The following is a 17883-nucleotide window of genomic DNA, read 5'->3' as shown; positions in this document are numbered from 1 at the left end:
TAGTCAGATCTGAGATTCATATAGCAACAAGATGACTATGGGAAAATGCCATGCTGTGAAGTTCCTCACTTCTCTAGCTCTACACAGACATTGATTTTCTAACACCCACATGGGAAACAGACTGTAGAGAGGCACGGTAAAATCCCTCTCTGTACAATGTCTAGATGGGAAATAACAGTGATGCAGGAGTGACATGGCACTCTCTCTACAATACCCACAGTGAAAAATAACTTCTATAGACACATGATAATGAGGGACAAATGGTGCATGGATTCTGCGAAACAATACCAAAACAAATTGACTAAGGAGTATCCTCTGTGCCTAGTATAAAAGCCTTTTAGTCAGATTGGCTGCATGGGGTTGAGAGATATAGGGGCATGAGCTTCACAGTATGGCATTTCACCATAGATATCTTGTTGTTATATGAATCTTCGATGTGAGGAATGATACGGTCACAGTGAAACAGGCCTCAGCAGTGGAATGAATAGAGAAGGAGATTATCAAAGACAACACGCAGCTTCCCAAGTACCCACACTTCTCTTCTCTCTGTCAGTATCTCTCACCTGGGTGACAGGCAGCCAGCAGGGACCAACAGCCTGAGATGATCTGTGATTCAGACAGGAGGTGCATTTGACAAGACTAACTCGATGTGATAAGCAAACTATTAATAATTCAATTAACAGACTACACAAGAGTCGGGAAGAGGACTGTCTGGAGTGAGGAATGATTTCAGTAAACACAGGTTTAGATTTGAGTCAAATTGCAGTGTTGGGCTGGAGGGAGTTTCAGCATGCTCTGCAGTATTGCCTCTGACACTGCAGCATACATTACATTAGTTCTCAACAGCACACATAAAGCAAGCAAACATCAGAAGGAATGCTAGGAATTCCTCCTATTGTGATCAGTGAGTATCATGATTAGCCCTGTCTACATTTGTTCGGATAGGGACCGATCCAATTATTGTTTTGACGATTGCTGTGCCTTTTTAATGCCCGTTTGGGATTGTATCTTTCTGTAATGCAAACCGTTACTCATATACTGGGGGACCAAACTGAACAACCCTACATCAAGGCTCTAGCATCTTTTATTTTTTAAACAACAAAGAGAGCTAGATCCAGTGAATTCCTGAAACAGTCATTATGCCTAATCCACAGTGACATTGTCCCAGAGAGACTGCTGTACTCAGAGGTTGGGGAGAGAAAATGAAATCAAAACAAACAGGAGGGATAATAGAATCTGTGGGTTCTTCTCCTTTAACTGCCACTGCTGTTTGTTGTTGGAGCCATCCGTTACACGATGTCTCCAGGCCACTGTTGTCTCAGACACTCAGAAACACAGTCAGTCATGAATAGGGTGCCATTTGGAACCCAGATCAGATCTACCCAAATCAAACAAACAGAACCAGTATAACGTGCTGTGGTGAGATCAGGGACCAGACTGACTGGAATGCTGTGGTACTGTTGACACAAGACATTTTAGGCAGATCAGATCATGATTTTGCAAGATGATAGTCAAATATTATGGCAACAATAGCCTGTGGCTAGTATGGACAACTATGGCCTCTACGGACAGATTTGAGAAGAAAACAAAAGCCATGTCTAATTTAATGTTTCTCAAAACCAACCCACTCAGGGAATCCCCACTGAGCGCAAATTAAACACGTCAATATATCATATAACTATGACTAAACGAATGGGCTGCAATAGCTGCAGTATAGCAAACCAAATAGCCTGGCAGATCTGACACACATTTTTGTTGAGAGTAAATAAAATGGAGAGACATGTAGGGAGACAGACAGACAAATATTTAATGTTCTAACAGATCAAGAGAGGGGGGGGGGGTGAGACCAATTGCCTCTCTCTGGATCAGGCAGAAGCCAAGGGCTCTTGGAGTATCAAGGCCGACTGACAGCCATCCACGTCATACCACAGAGTCTAGACCAGGGATGGGCAACTCCAGTCCTCGGAGGCCTGATTGATGTCACACTTTTGCCCCAACCCCAGCTAACACACCCAGTTCCAATAATCAACTAATCATCATCTTCAGATTACAACGCAATTAGTTTAAATCAGCTGTGTTTGCTAGGGAAGGGGAAAAAGTGTGACACAACTCCGGCCCTCGGAAAATGAGGTAAGAGAAGGGAGGTAAGGCAATAAATAGGCCATGGTGGCGAAGTAATTACAATATACCAATTAAACACTGGAGTGATAGATGTGCAGAAGATTAATGTGCAAGTAGAGATACTGGGGTGCAAAGGAGCAAGATAAATAAATAAATAAAGTATGGGGATGAGGTAGTTGGATGGGCTATTTACAGATGGGCTACGTACAGGTGCAGTGATCTGTGAGCTGCTCTGTCAGCTGGTGCTTAAAGCTAGTGAGGGAGATATGAGTCTCCAGCTTCAGGATTTTTGCAGTTATTTCCAGTCATTGGCAGCATAGAACTGAAAGGAAAGGTGGCTGAAGGAGGATCAGTAGATCAGTGGTTCCCAAACTTTTTATAGTCCCGTACCCCTTCAAACATTCCTGCAGCTGTGACCTCCTCTAGCACCAGGGTCAGCGGACTCTCAAATGTTGTTTTTTGCCATCATTGTAAGCCTGCCACACACACACACACACACACACATGATACATATATTAAACATAAGAATGAGTGTGTAGTTTGTCACAACCCGGCTCGTGGGAAGTAACAAAGAGCTCTTACAGGATCAGGTCACAAAAAATAACAATCAATAATTTGGCTCTTTATTTAACCATCTTACATATAAAACCTTATTTGTTCATCAAAAATTGTGAATAACTCACCACAGGTTCATGAGAAGGGTGTGCTTGAAAGGATACACAGAACTCTGCAATGTTGGGTTGTATTTAAGTATAAGTCTTAAATCATTTTCCACACACAGTCTGCGCCTGTATTTAGTTTTCATGCTAGTGAGGGCCGAGAATCCACTCTCACGTAGGTACAAGGTTGCATAGGACATCAGTGTCTTAACAGTGCGATTTGCCAAGGCAGGATACTCTGAGTGCAGCCCAATCCAGAAATCTGGCAGCGTCTCCTGATTAAATTCAATTTTCACAGAACCGCTTGTTGCAATTTCGATGAGGCTCTCTTGTTCAGATATCGGTAAGTGGACTGGAGGCAGGCCATGAAAGGGATAACGAATCCAGTAGTTTGTGTCATCTGTTTCGGGAAAGTTACCTGCGTGATTGCGCACCCAATTCACTTAGGTGCTTCGCTATATCACATTTGACATTGTTCGTAAGCTTGAGTTCATTTGCCCACAAAAAAATCTAACAATGATGGAAAGACCTGTGTGTTGTCCTTGTTAATGCAGACAGAGAAGAGCTCCAACTTCTTAATCATTGCCTGAATTTTATCCTGCACATTGAATATAGTTGCAGAGAATCCCTGTAATGCTAGATTCAGATCATTCAGGCGAGAAAAAACATCACCCAGATAGGCCAGTCGTGTGAGAAACCAGTCATCATGCAAGCGGTCAGACAAGTGAAAATTATAGTCAGTAAAGAAAACTTGAAGATCGTCTCTCAATTTTTTTAAAACGTGTCAATACTTTGCCCCTTGATAACCAGCGCAGTGGTTAAGGTCCCGGGTGGCGCAGTGGTTAAGGGCGCTGTACTGCAGCGCCAGCTGTGCCATCAGAATCCCTGGGTTCGCGCCTAGGCTCTGTCGTAACCGGCCCCGACTGGGCGGTCTGTGGGGCGACGCACAATTGGCCTAGCGTCGCCTGGGTTAGGGAGGGCTTGGTCGGTAGGGGTGTCCTTGTCTCATCGCGCACCAGCGACTCCTGTGGCGGGCTGGGCGCAGTGTGCGCTAACCAAGGTGGCCAGGTGCACGGTGTTTCCTCCGGCGCATTGGTGCGGCTGGCTTCCGGGTTGGATGCACGCTGTGTTAAGAAGCAGTGCGGCTTGGTTGGGTTGTGTATCGGAGGACGCATGACTTTCAACCTTCGTCTCTCCTGAGCCCGTACGGGAGTTGTAGCGATGAGACAAGATAGTAGCTACTACAACAATTGGATACCACGAAATTGGGGAGAAAAAGGGGTAAAATTCACCAAAAATGTTTTATAATAAATTGTTACATGATCGCTGCCCATAGCATTGCAGAGTGTAGAAAATAGACAAGAGTTCAGGGGCCTTACTTTAACAAAGGTAACCATTTTCACTGTAGTGTCCAAAACGTCTTTCAAGCTGTCAGGCATTTCCTTGGCAGCAAGAGCCTCTCGGTGGATGCTGCAGTGTACCCAAGCGGTGTAGGGAACAACTGCTTGCACGCGCGTTACCACTCCACTAGGTCTCCCTGTCATGGCTTTTGCGCCATCAGTACAGATCCAGGCATGAGCAGCCGCTATGTTCGGCTATAAATATAAATGGACTGTTTAAAAATGTGAATCACATTTTATTTGGCGTAGACCTGACGCCATTGCATGTACCCCAGTTTGTGAATACCTGCTCTAGATAGCTAATGTCCCAGGAGGGGTTGCTGCTGAGAAATCATTTTAAACCAATTCCTGTCTGGGGAAGTGCTGTGTCACATACACCCACAGCCTCACCATATCATATACTGAACAAAAATATAAAAACGCAACATGCAACAATTACAGTTCATATAAGGAAATCAGTCAATTGAAATCAATTCTTTAGGACCTAATCTATGGATTGCACATGACTGGGCAGGGGTGCAGCCATGGGTGGGCCTGGGAGGGCTTAGGCCCACCCACTGGGGAGCCAGGCCCAGCCAATCAGAATGAGTTTTTCACCATTAAAGGGCTTTATTACTGACAGAAATACTCCTCAGTTTCATCCAATGTCCGGGTGGCTGGTCTCAGACGATCCAGCAGGTGAAGAAGCCGTATTTGTAGGTCCTGGGCTGAAGTGGTTACATGTGGTCTGTAGTTGTGAGGCCCTTTGGATGTACTGACAAATTCTCTAAAATTACGTTGGAGGCGGCTTATGGTAGAGAAATTAACATTCAATTCTCTGGCATCAGGTTTGATGGACATTCCTGCAGTCAGCATGCCAATTGCACGCTCCCTCAAAACTTGAGACACCTGTGACATTGTAGCATCTGTGGCACTGCACATTTTAGAGTGGCCTTTTATTGTCATCAGCACAAGGTGAATCTGTGTAATGATCGTGCTGTTTAAATGTGGATGGATTATCTTGCCAAGGGAGAAATGCTCTCTAACAGGGATGTAAACAAATTTGTGCACCAAAATTTAGAGAAATAAGCTTTTTGTGTGTATGGAACATTTCTGGGATCTTTTATTTCAGCTCATGAAACATGGAACCAACACTCTACATGCTGCGTTGATATTTGTGTTCAGTATAGATCAGGGGTAGACAACCCTGGTCCTGGAGGACCACAGGAACTTCATGTATTTGAAAACTAGGTGTGTTGAAATTAGGCACTGAACTGTTTAATTAGCTCAATTGGTCAGGTTGTCTTGCCGTACATGCGGGACTACAAGAACAGGGCTGTCTACCCCTGTCATAGATGATAGAGGTCTGAGAGGGGCCCATGCCTCCATATCTTATGTGAACAGTCAACCAAGTCAAAGCTCAATATGTGAGAAAGTTACAGTTACAGAGGTCTCACAGCACCAGCTCACACAAAGCAGATTGTGTTAAAGATGATGTGACACACATTACTTTTCCTCTTGTCACTCTTTGAGATTCCCTGTTTCAATGTGACTCTATGGATGGGGCCAAATGAGAGGAGGCTGGTAAGCATAAGCGACAGATCCTCCAGCAGATGTCATTTGTGTGAGCTTGGAGATGGGAGGCATATGTTCCCTGTGTCCGTGCAGACCATGAACATTTACACAGCCCCAGGCCAGGCAGCCGTATTCTAATCTGTTCCTGTTCATGGTGGGAAGTGATTATCTGAACAGAAACACATGCACTCTCTGGATCCTCTCCCCTGCTGTCCCTGAGAACATAGAGAATCACAGTCACTGTATGCTAAACCCACAGATGAACTGGAAATAGTTTTTTACTGTGACTGCATGAAAAAGGGGATAGAAATAGAATCTGAATTCTACCCGAAGAAATTCACTGGCTTAGTGGAAACAACAACTCTTATCCTCTGCAAGGTGAGAGGTAGAATCTTTTTGACTAACTGTCACCCCAGTCTCGTTTTCGTGTGTCTGTGTGTGTGTGTGTGTGTGTGAGTGTGTGTGTGTGTCAGCTCATGCCCTGCCAGACATGGTTTCTACAAGCAGTTGATTCAGGTAAACAGGATACCTAAAGTAGAGGCAGGGCCTTTGAAAAGCCACAGGAGTAAATACATGCCCTGATGTGAGACCAAAGGGGAGAGAGAGAGAGACAGAGAGGAGGCCCTGTGGTGAATCGAGGGGAAGGGGTAAACACATACCTACTGCTTTTCTCTAACCATCACTTGTTTCCCTCAACACCTGTCTATCATCTCATCTCCTCTATGAATAGCGATGACCATGTTAGAGAAACAACAAAAACCCTTTGCTGTGGCACTCAAGTATAGTGAAACTCAACAGGGAGGGACATTCCACCTGACCATACATTATCAACATTACTATCCATAAAATATCCAGTAATAACACAGTAGTAAGCTCTCTGATTGGTGGTAGCACTTCTACATGGGGGGGGGGGGGCAATCAGTGTCACCGACTCCCCCCGTCTCTAGTCTCTGTCTGTCTAAGACTCAGGATCAATTAGACACTGATAATAGTCGTGATGAGAAGACTTGCCTTCAGTGGAAGCCTTCTGTAATGCAGTTTATTCACTAGGAGCCAATGGAAAGGCCTGCCCTCAGTGAACATGGACCACACCACCCACTAGAGGTATTCACGGGTCACTAGAGGTCTTCATGGGTCCATCCCAACCTGATTCCCGAGACCCAAACCTGAATACCCGAGACCTGACCAGGTCCAAAGTTCTCATATTTCCCTCAGGTGGGTCCTGTTTGATTGTCAGTGGGTCTCAGGTCTATGTAACTACAGCTGATAGACCAGAGTCCACCAGACCACTGATTTGCATAGGCTATTGCATATTTGTTTTACGCTAATAAAGGTGAATTTCTTAACTTATAGAAGGCCTAGCCAAAATTTAAAGACGTATTTGTTAACCAGAAGAGCAATTTGGCACATTTTTTTGTCACTCGGTTCCAATCGGGTCTGGTCCGAATTGGGTCTAGGTCTGGTTGTCATCGGGTCCATTCGGGTTTGGGTACGATTGTCCTCGGGTCTGTTCTGGTCTGAACCAGAGAAGATCTCTCCTACCCACTGCATGCAGATGGGCGGGGGTGTCCTGTCCATTCAAATCCCAGTCCCATTATTATTTATCTTTACATTTTTGTCATTTAGCAGACTTACAGACTTAAAATTAATGCATTAATCTTAACCCTAAAATCACCAACAGGGGTCAAAAATGTCATCTATTTTGTATACTAGTGGTGCGTGGCTAAGCTGAACATGTGGACTCAATAGTAACTCAATAGTAACACCAATTTTGGCACAGGTGTAGATGTATGTACCCTGAAAAGATATACAGTGCATTCGGAAAGCATTTGGAAAGTATTCAGACTCCTTAACTTTTTCCACATTTTGTTACGTTACAGAAAACGTTACGTTTTCTCATCAATATACACACAATGCACCATTATGACAAAGCAATAACAGTTTATTTTTGCAAATGTATAAAATAACAAAACTGAAATGTCACATTTACATAAATATTCAGACCCTTTACTCAGTACTTTGTTGAAGCACCTTGGGCAGTGCTTACAGCCTCAAGTCTTGTTGGGTATGACGCTACAAGCTTGGCATACCTGTATTTGGGGAATTTCTCCCATTCTTTCTGCAGATCCTCTTCAGGTTGGATGGGGAGCGTCGCTGCACAGCTATTTTCAGGTCTCTCCAGAGATGTTCGATCGGGTTCAAGTCCGGGCTCTGTCTGGGTCACTCAAGGACATTCAGAGACTTGTCCCAAAGCCACTCCTGCATTCTTGGCTGTGTGCTTAGGGTCGTTGTCCTGTTGGAAGGTGAACATTTGCCCCTGTCTGAGCGCTCTGGAACAGGTTTTCATCAAGGATCTCGCTGTACTTTGTTCTGTACATCTCTCCTTCGATCCTGTCTAGTCTCCCAGTCCCTGCTGCTGAAAAACATCCCCAAATGATGCTGCCACCACCATGCTTCACCATAGAGATGTTGCCAGGTTTCCTCCAGATGTGACACTTGGCATTCAGGCCAAAGAGTTCAATCTTCGTTTTACCAAAGAATTGTGTTTCTCATGTTCTGAGAGTACTTTAGGTGTCTTTTGGCAAATTCCAAGCGGGCTGTCATGTGCCTTTTACTGAGGAGTGGCTTCCGTCTTGCCACTTTACCATAAAGGCCTGATTGGTGGAGTGCTGCAGAGATGGGAGAACCTTCCAGAAGGACAACCATCTCCACAGAGGAACTCTGGAGTTCTGTCAGAGTGACCATCGGTTCATGTCCACCTCCCTGACCAAGGCCTTTCTCTCCCTATTGCTCAGTTTGGCCAGGCGGCCAGCTCTAGAAGATTCTTGGTGGTCCCAAACTTCTTCCATTTAAGAATGATGGAGGCCACTGTGTTCTTGGGGACCTTCAATGCTGCAGAAATGTTTTGGTGCCCTGCACCAGATCTATGCCAACACAATTTTGTCTCGGAGCTCTACGGACAGTTTGTTCATCGTCATGGCTTGGATTTTGCTCTGACATGTACTGTCAACTGTGGGACCTTATATAGACAGGTGTGTGCCATTCCAAATCATGTCCAATCAATTGAATTTACCACAGGTGGACTCAAATCATGTTGCAGAAACATCTCAAGGATGGAAACAGGATGCACTGGAGTTCAATTTCGAGTCTCATAGCAAATAGTCTGAATACTTATTTCAAAAAAACAGTTTTCACTTTGTCATTATGGGGTATTGTGTGTAGATTGATGAGGGAAAAATGATTAAATCAATTTTAGAATAAGGCTGTAACGTAACAAAATGTGGAAAAAGTCAAGGGGTCTGAATACTTTCCGAATGCACTGTAGATATGAGGCCACCGCAGATGTGGTCCCTGGGGGGGTGTGGCAGCCAGTAAAATGAATAAATAAACATTTACTTTAATTTAGATTCTAGTCAATGTCTCTATACCAAGTTGAGAGTCATCTTTCAGATGCAATTGGAAATGTGTTTATAGCCCACAGCGTTCCAAAGTTAGACCTAAAAGTCTGATGACACCGGTGACCATATCGCCTATATCTCGTGGCTATCTTAGGTCATACCGGTATGTCAGATTACCAGTCACATTCTGTTAAGGTCCCCAAAGCACACACATCCCTGGGTCACTCGTCTTTTCAGTTTGCTGCAGCTAGCGACTGGAAAGAGCTGCAACAAAACACTCAAACTGGACAGTTTTATCTCAACATCTTTGTTCAAAGACTCAATCATGGACACTCTTACTGACAGTTGTGGCTGGTTTGTGTGATGTATTGTTGTATCTACCTTCTTCTACCTTCAGGTAGCCTAGTGGTTAGAGCGTTGGACTTGTAACTGAAAGGTTGCAAGATCGAATCCCTAAGCTGACAAGGTAAAAATCTGTCGTTCTGCTCCTGAACAAGGCAGTTAACCCACTGTTCCTAGGCCATCATTGAAAATAAGAATTTGTTCTTAACTGACTTGCCTAGTTAAATAAAGGTCAAATAAAATTAATTCTTGCCCTTTGTGCTGTTGTCTGTTTCACAGAAACACAACACTTTGAATGGAAAGAAATGTGTTAAAATATATGCTTATTTTGGGGCATTTAAACCATTTACTTGTGTTAGAAAAGGTTAATAAAATAAGAAGTGTTACTGTTTGACAGAAAGTGTAATTTTTCCATAATTTCCAATTGTGTAAAAATGTACCCCTTTTAGGGTGAGCTAGACGAGACAACCACATATCACAGTCATGGCAAGTACATTTTACCTCAATAAAATAGTTATCAGCAAAGTCCGTGCTAGTCGACACCCCTGCCCAGGGAGTGAGAATTGGCACTATGCCAGGTTCTGGTCTGTTACCCAGGCAACAAGGAAGTGGTCCTCCATAAACTTTTTAAAAGAGCAGTCAGAGTTGATCTCCTGCCTTATTCTTTACCACAGGGACCACGGACAGTGAGTTTATCATTGATCTGATCTTATTGAAATGTACTATGTTATGATCAGCATTACTATGTAATAGAGGTTAATCGGAACGGCCGATTAATTAGGGCCGATTTCAAGTTTTCATAACAATCGGAAATCGTGATTTTATTTATATATATTACACCTTTATTTAATCTTTATTGAACTAGGCAAGTCAGTTAAGAACACATTCTTATTTTCAATGACGGCCTAGGAACGGTGGGTTAACTGCCTCGTTCAGGGGCAGAACGACAGATTTTCACATTGTCAGCTCGGGGGATCCAATTTGCAACCTTACAGTTAACTAGTCCAACGCAATAACGACCTGCCTCTCTCTCGTTGCACTCCACAAGGAGACTGCCTGTTACACGAATGCAGTAAGCCAAGGTAAGTTGCTAGCTAGCATTAAACTAATCTTATAAAAAACAATCAATCAATCATAATCACTAGTTAACTACACATGGTTGATGATATTACTAGATATTATCTAGCGTGTCCTGCGTTGCATATAATCTGACTGAGCAGACAAGCATATAAGTATCTAAGTATCTGACTGAGCGGAGGTAGGCAGAAGCAGGCCCGTAAACATTCATTCAAACAGCACTTTCGTGTGTTTTGCCAGCAGCTCTGCGTTGTGCGTCAAGCATTGCGCTGTTTATGACTTCAAGCCTATCAACTCCCGAGATGAGGCTGGTGTAACCGAAGTGAAATGGCTAGCTAGTTAGCATGCGTTAATAGTGTTTCGAACGTCACTCACTCTGATCCTTGGAGTGGTTGTTTCCCTTGCTCTGCATGGGTAACGCTGCTTCGAGGTTGGCTGTTGTCGTTGTGTTCCTGGTTCGAGCCCAGTGAGGAGTGAGGAGAGGGACGGAAGCTATACTGTTACACTGGCAATACTAAAGTGCCTATAAGAACAAAGGTTAATGAAATACAAAATGGTATAGAGGGAAATAGTCCTATAATAACTACAACTTAAAACTTCTTACCTGGGAATATTGAAGACTCATGTTAAAAGGAACCACCAGCTTTCATATTTTCTCATGTTCTGAACAATGAACTTAAACGTTAGCTTTCTTACATAGCACATATTGCACTTTTACTTTCTTCTCCAACACTTTGTTTTTGCATTATTTAAACCAAATTTAACATGTTTCATTATTTATTTAAGGCTAAATTGATTTTATTGATGTATTGTCATTATTACAAATAAATTGTAAAAAAATACAATCGGCCGATTGATCGGTAGCGGCTTTTTTGGTCCTCCAATAATCGGTATCGGTATCGAAAAATATCATAATCGGTCGACCTCTGTAACCATGTTCTGCCTGGTACAAATGTTAGATGTTTGGACAGAAAACAAAGATAGTAGAGAAACCTGACTCCACCCAGTCTAATGATACATCTATAATAAACCTGATCTTTGCTCAGAATAACATCACATCAGTCTCTGGGTACACAGACACCAACTGCAAGACCTGCTGAATGGGTTTAATTGTGATTAGATCCCCATTCAAACTCAATCTAATATCAAGTTAAAGACTGGTATTATATCATTCCTTATCCTGTAGGGCACGGTTCCCAAATAGGCGGACCGCGGGCCAAATTCGGACGATTTTATTTGGCCCCCCTAAGCTCAGAGCAAAGAATCAATACATTACTGTAAAATCACCAGGAAATCAGCTCAAAGTGATTTTAAATTATTTATAATGATGTTCCGGCCCCCCAACCCTCCACTCAAGAAAACAATAGGCCCACGGCTGAATCTAATTGGGAACACCTGCTTTAGGGTAAGAGACCAGCACAGACTTGTGTCATTGAAAACCAAAATAATTTCAACGTTATCTCTTAACCCTTGAGTCTAAGCCTTTAAGAACTAAACATGATTACAATGTTGCGCAAACATTGTGCTGCATCATGCACTCAAAACTATCACACAAATACATTCATAGGAATGTGTATGGTCATTATAACGTGTTCATCAAATTAGAACATTTAGGTTAGAGGGAAATGTATGCATTTTCTCTCCCTCTGACAACACCCATATGGAATTGGAAAATGACTTCTACAGGACTTTTTTGCAATGTAAGCAGGAGAGTTGTTGTTTAAGTAGCTCAGAATGAAGTGCTGTGAAAATGACTTCCCTGCTATGAGCGCATACTGGTTCACTTCACAGGAACGCTCAGTCAATGAGCCAGCTCTGTGAGAAATCAACAGGTGACCCTCCTGGAGAACAAAACCAACAATGTTCCCTCACCACCCACTTTGGCAGCACTACCAAACACCCACACACAGCTAAATGTGTGGGGTTACCAACTCCCTCAAAGGAAATGAAAAACCAGCTCAAACCAAAATGTATCAGTGGTATATGGTATGTGACGTATCACCAAGCTAGATAGAATGCTACAACACTGACTATATCCAAAAATAGTTTTAAAGTGTGCTGGTTGGGGTCAGTTTCCACACTACCTGGTACTCAGCCACCTTGTCCTGGGTGTGTGGGAATGCACACCTCCATCACCACTGCTGCAAACACTTTACTTAGCCCGCTGCGTCTATTTCAGAGAAATGTGCATGAAACAATCCCCGAACCCCCATCACACACACACACACACACACACACACCTTGCCTGCAAATGTCCAGGAAAGAACGCCCACATGCTTAATCTGTATTTATTCAATTAGAACCCAGAGCAGCAGCATTTCTCCTAAATGACCTCATCTCAGTAATCAAAACCATGCTCAGAATGAGACAGAGAGAGAGGGGGTAGAGAGAGCAAAAAAGAAAGAGAGCACTTAAGTACTCACTGTTTAGGTGTCTTTAACCTCTGATCATACTGGTCTGTATCTAATCCTTCATGACTCTATCAGGCTGGATACTGTGCTCTCGCACTGAATCACACAGCGGGGAGTCAACTCCAGCAGAAATGAAAGAGAGTCAGTGATAAGGGCTAATATTAGCAGCTGTGTGTTCATGCAACACCATGTTTTACTATGTCATCCAGTCTGGCGAGAAGATAGCATTTCACTCCCACAGGTGCCATGGTTGCTAATGATAACTTCCACAAAGGAACCATAGCAGAAATGTTGTACATATCTTCGGTCAAACAAATGAGTGACATTAGATATGGGATCATGGCTTGAACCCCACCACCCCACATTGAGTCATGTTTTCCATCTGTTGAATAACACTCTGTGTTCCAAAACTTTTGTCTGATGACTCAATGTTATGTCACCTTTCTGCCATTCTAATCATTGGCTTGGCTTGGCTGTGTTCTTACTTCAACTACTCCCAGTGGCGATGACCTGCCTGCCCTGTCACTCTGTTATTGTAGAGTGACATCATCCTCCCTGCACTGTAAAAGGACCCTCACTTCAGCAATTGTGTGACTAGTCTAGTATACACTACAACGGTTTCAGTAACTAGGTTTCCATCCAATTGGCGACAGATTTTCATGAGAATATTCTAAAATACAGTGGTGTGTTTCCACCAAATGGACTTGTTTGAGATAAAATCAGTGCGTGACGACGTAGTGCACGCTTAAGTTTTCATGTGCCGAATAGAAATCTGAACTTCAATGTTTCCATTACATTTTCAACTCTACCTATAGTTTTGTCACAAAAAACTCTTGCATTAAATACAAAATGTGTCTACTCTGGTCTTGACATGTGCGCTCTATCCAACAGCTCACAGTGTGGGTAGACTGTGCAGGGAGTCTATATGATGAGATTATTATGGATAAGAGCAAGAATGTTTGTATTTGTCAAAATGGCAGTCAAGCATCGATCACCAGAATAAGACCCATGAGATTTATTGGAAAGGAGCATCAAGATCATTGTGCACTTTCACCACCCTGTGAAGTTCATAACTTATTTCATCTGTAGCCTAATAAACTGCATATTTGCGCATAAAGGTGTTTTCACCTCCATTTCTCACATTATTCATTTTGCCGACACAAAAAGATCCCACCAAGTCGAACGAACTATTGATCTGTCGACATCTATAAAATTGTACCGAAACTTCCTGTTTCCATCACAGCTGTCGAGATTTTTTTTTATACGGTATGACTTTACTCGCATACAAACTGTGGATGGAAACATGGTTACTGAGCCAAGAAAGTTTTTGTTGTCGTTCATCCCACTCAAATTGGGCCAAGACAGTATGCTTAATAGGAGAGAGGCTTTACATTTCTCTATAGATTCGGATGTATCTCTGTAATCCCTTTATTGTAAAAGGGGTGTCAGGTTTTTTTTCACCTGTAAATCTTATCCAATTCCATCAAGTGCACACTACCACACACAATCACACCCACAAGCCCAGCCAGTTAGGCAGGCTGCGGCTCATGTTTTCTTTTTCAAATCTAGGAGGTCCATTGAAAACGAACAGGAGTGGAGGGACTTCCTTTTCCAAAGGCGCTGATTCCGGCTGTTCCATGGTCATTAACCCAACATGACTCAGACAACACTCTGTCCCCCACCCCAACTGACCCTCCACACCTCCATAGATCTGGATGGGAAAGTCTGGACTCAACAGCCAGCTGCGAGGCTTTTCCCCTGGCAGCCGGCTTCTAGAAAACTCTAATAGGATGTAGGCGCTTTCCATGATGTCAACATTCTACACATTATCAAATTCATTTTTCTTTACATCCACAGACATATACAAAATAAATAAGAAAAGGAATGCAGTCAACACACCAACTACATTTGACCCAAAAATATATATATTTCAAGCCTTGCTTACATTTGTTTACAATCATATAGATCTCTCTATTATGTGTGAGAATACTTTGGAAAATATTTCCAAAATTAAAATGACTTGGAGCTGATTTCCTGGTGTTTTTACAGTACTTTATGTCCAACAAGCGGGCCACCAGTTGGGGAACCCTGCTATAGACTATGCATGCAGAGCATATAGGCCATTTATACTGCACTCATTTCTCACAGATTTAACATACTGTATAAATTTAGGAATTCCTTTGCATGTCAAGGGACAAATAAGAGGTTGACGCTCATCTAAAAGATATGGTTGCACATTATTATGTTATACCGCTATTCACAATGAACACAGTTGTGGTATGGTTATTATAAAGAGGAGTAAAGAGTGTTGATCAAGACTGAATTGGACATATTCTGAAATGCTAAGTGCATACAAAAAAATGGTCTTATTTTCCAAATGAATGTTCTTTAGTGAGTGCGGACTGACCTGCAAATTTCAACTAAAGGCTCCAGAGGCACCGTTGCCATGACAAAGCAATCATCCAGAAAATATCTGTGAACTGCTGATCGCTGAGCTGCATACAGTCTTCTTCTACCTACCCTATATTCTACTCATCTTGTTAACAAACAACAATCTTGTTGCTCAAACAAAATGTAATAACCAGTCTATCATTATCTTGGTGTTACTGTCCTATCAGTATTATTCTTTTCATATCATATGGTAATTAATCACATTACTGTCTCATTACACTGTAATAAGGCGCTTGTACTGTGGTTTACTGTTTCCTATCCCTACTGGAACAAGTCAACAGTGCATATTTCCTTGTTTGGACCAAAACGCAAGTATTTGCTAAAAATACTAAAGGACTTTGAAGTGTTTATACAATACTTAGCCTACTGTTCCATTCCAAAGAAGAATAGGGTCAGAATGGCTGAACCGTGGTACAGAAATCTGATCTGACCAACATCCCTGGTATACATTTAATGAGCTTTCTGAAACCTTATTAGACCTTCAGATCACAACAAAATCCCCAAGCAGCACATGTTGCTGACTGCCCCACTATTGTCTCAGTCACTTTAGACATGCAGCTGCCCGCCCCCTGTCGAGTCTCCTGGAATTAGGACCTGGCATTACAGACTCTTTGAAGACACAAAGAGGATTCCAACGCTTGTCCACTCATTCTCAGTTACACTTTTATGAGCAGCTACACCAAGAAACTAACTGTGAATATAAAGGTTTTGATAGTGAAAGGGGAAAGACAAAGAGTTAAAAGTGTGGGTACCTATGGACAACACACTGTGTGTTGGAATGCCATTGACAAGACTATAAAGGACAACTGTGGCTGGGCAATGGCTGCTTGGTCCACTGGCTTTAACAACAACTGTCTTTAGCAGCAGCTGTCATTGCTCTGCAACTGTTTGAGCAACAAAAGGGATTGATCAAGATTCACACTTGATATCAATGTTAGAGAAAGGCATGCATGCAGGGATATTCTCTGTAATGAATATACTTACAGTTATGGATGTGTAGGAATTTCTTTATATCATAGTCTGATTCACTTAGATTTTTTGGGATCCAAATGAATGTTAGTCTGTTGGCTAAACCGTTATTAGGCTATTTTTCAATAGGCATATTCATTGTCTGATAATGAACATTGTCTACATTAATAAAAATGGTAGGCAAGAGATTTGTCAATACGGCACCTAATGGGTATGATGGAAAATACGTTCAATGTGCCTGTTCAATGTGAGTTTACATAGGAGTTTTGTTTCAGATTTATGTTTTCAAGTACAGCAGGCCCAGAAATGCTGAACGACGTGTTATATTGTAGCCAACAATTATAGACTGATGTATGTAACGCCGCAACGGGCAGGACGATCCACCCAAATATAGCTCCAAAACAAGAGAGATGTTGACAACTCAACTTTGCAAATAAGTATTTTTTCATTTCGGTTGTACAGATTGTACAGGTAGCCGAATGTTATAATACTTAGGTTATACAGTTTTAAATCAGAGTTCAGCCTAAATCACAATTGTGAGACTATTTATTCCACAGTTACTTTCCATAGCCCAGTGAGATTACATTGCCAATTGGCGTTATTCATTGTACTGACAAATATGCTTAAAGTCAAAATTGTATCCAACACAATTTCAAGTGTTTTTACAGAATATGTTCTGTGCTAAACAGGCCTCGGCGAATGTAGCCCACTTTTGCGAGAAGAAAATGAACTAAACCCCAGCATACACTTGTGGGATCCCCATTCGCAGCCTCCGTCCAGATTCCCAAACATTCCGTGCAAAGTGGCTGGAGAAACGGCCGACTATTTACTAACCTGGATAAATTGTATAGTTAGGGCTGACTTTCCGACACCACCACCTCCAACCACAACCAGTCGATACTTCTCCTGCACCGAGCCGTCCTTCCACCCTGCCATCGAGGACACACTTCTGCACTCGCCGCTGTCTGAACACCAGTAGTGAGGAGACACCCACTTTTCAGTGAAAGGCCTTCAGTTGAAAAATGGAACGAAGGAAAATCGCGAGCCTATTAGACTGAAATGATAACTGCGTCTACAATCTGTTCCAGACTAGAGGAATTAACAATGCTGCTCACTGACCTACGGCCGACCAAATCCATACGCCCTCAACAGCGTTGCTAACCACTGCGTTTTTAAGATGTGAAACAGTAATCAGTTAGTCCAATACAAATGTCCGTCGCTAGGGGCACTTTACTTCTCATGAGTAGCATCGACTAGAGGGGTATTTAAATATTACCATTGTAGAATACTCACTTTACGACCTATGTTCCTGTCATGTAGGGCTTACCATTGTTTTCATTATGTGCTGTGCCAATAATAACATTTCTAAGCATTAATTTTGGCCGTGCACAGACTATCCTCAGTAGGCTACAATTAGGTCATGCAGTATTAATGTCCATGTTAATGTAATTAACAGTATCCACCATCCAGCCCACACATGGATGGATGGTAATTGTAATGG

The 17883-nt window shown here is 42.5% G+C and overlaps 1 protein-coding gene across 2 annotated transcripts in view; it reads right to left on the bottom strand.

Annotated features, from left to right (window-relative positions):
- Nucleotides 1–17600, bottom strand: part of rras2 (RAS related 2) — a 43354-nt gene extending 25754 nt beyond the window's left edge. The window contains exon 1 of one of the 2 annotated variants that reach the window (XM_020479635.2): nt 17217–17600. In XM_020479635.2, the coding sequence (XP_020335224.2) occupies nt 17217–17318 (102 nt within the window). In that variant the 5' untranslated portion in view covers nt 17319–17600. Of the gene's footprint in view, nt 1–12974; nt 13072–17216 lie in introns of those variants that run through there. The other variant, XM_031813671.1, reaches the window with a different exon arrangement.
- Between the last annotated feature and the right edge of the window lie 283 nt (nt 17601–17883).

The sequence above is a fragment of the Oncorhynchus kisutch genome, linkage group LG3 (genome assembly GCF_002021735.2).
Source record: "Oncorhynchus kisutch isolate 150728-3 linkage group LG3, Okis_V2, whole genome shotgun sequence".
NCBI classification, from domain to species: Eukaryota; Metazoa; Chordata; class Actinopteri; order Salmoniformes; family Salmonidae; genus Oncorhynchus; species Oncorhynchus kisutch.
This window is presented reverse-complemented; position numbering and strand designations above follow the sequence as displayed.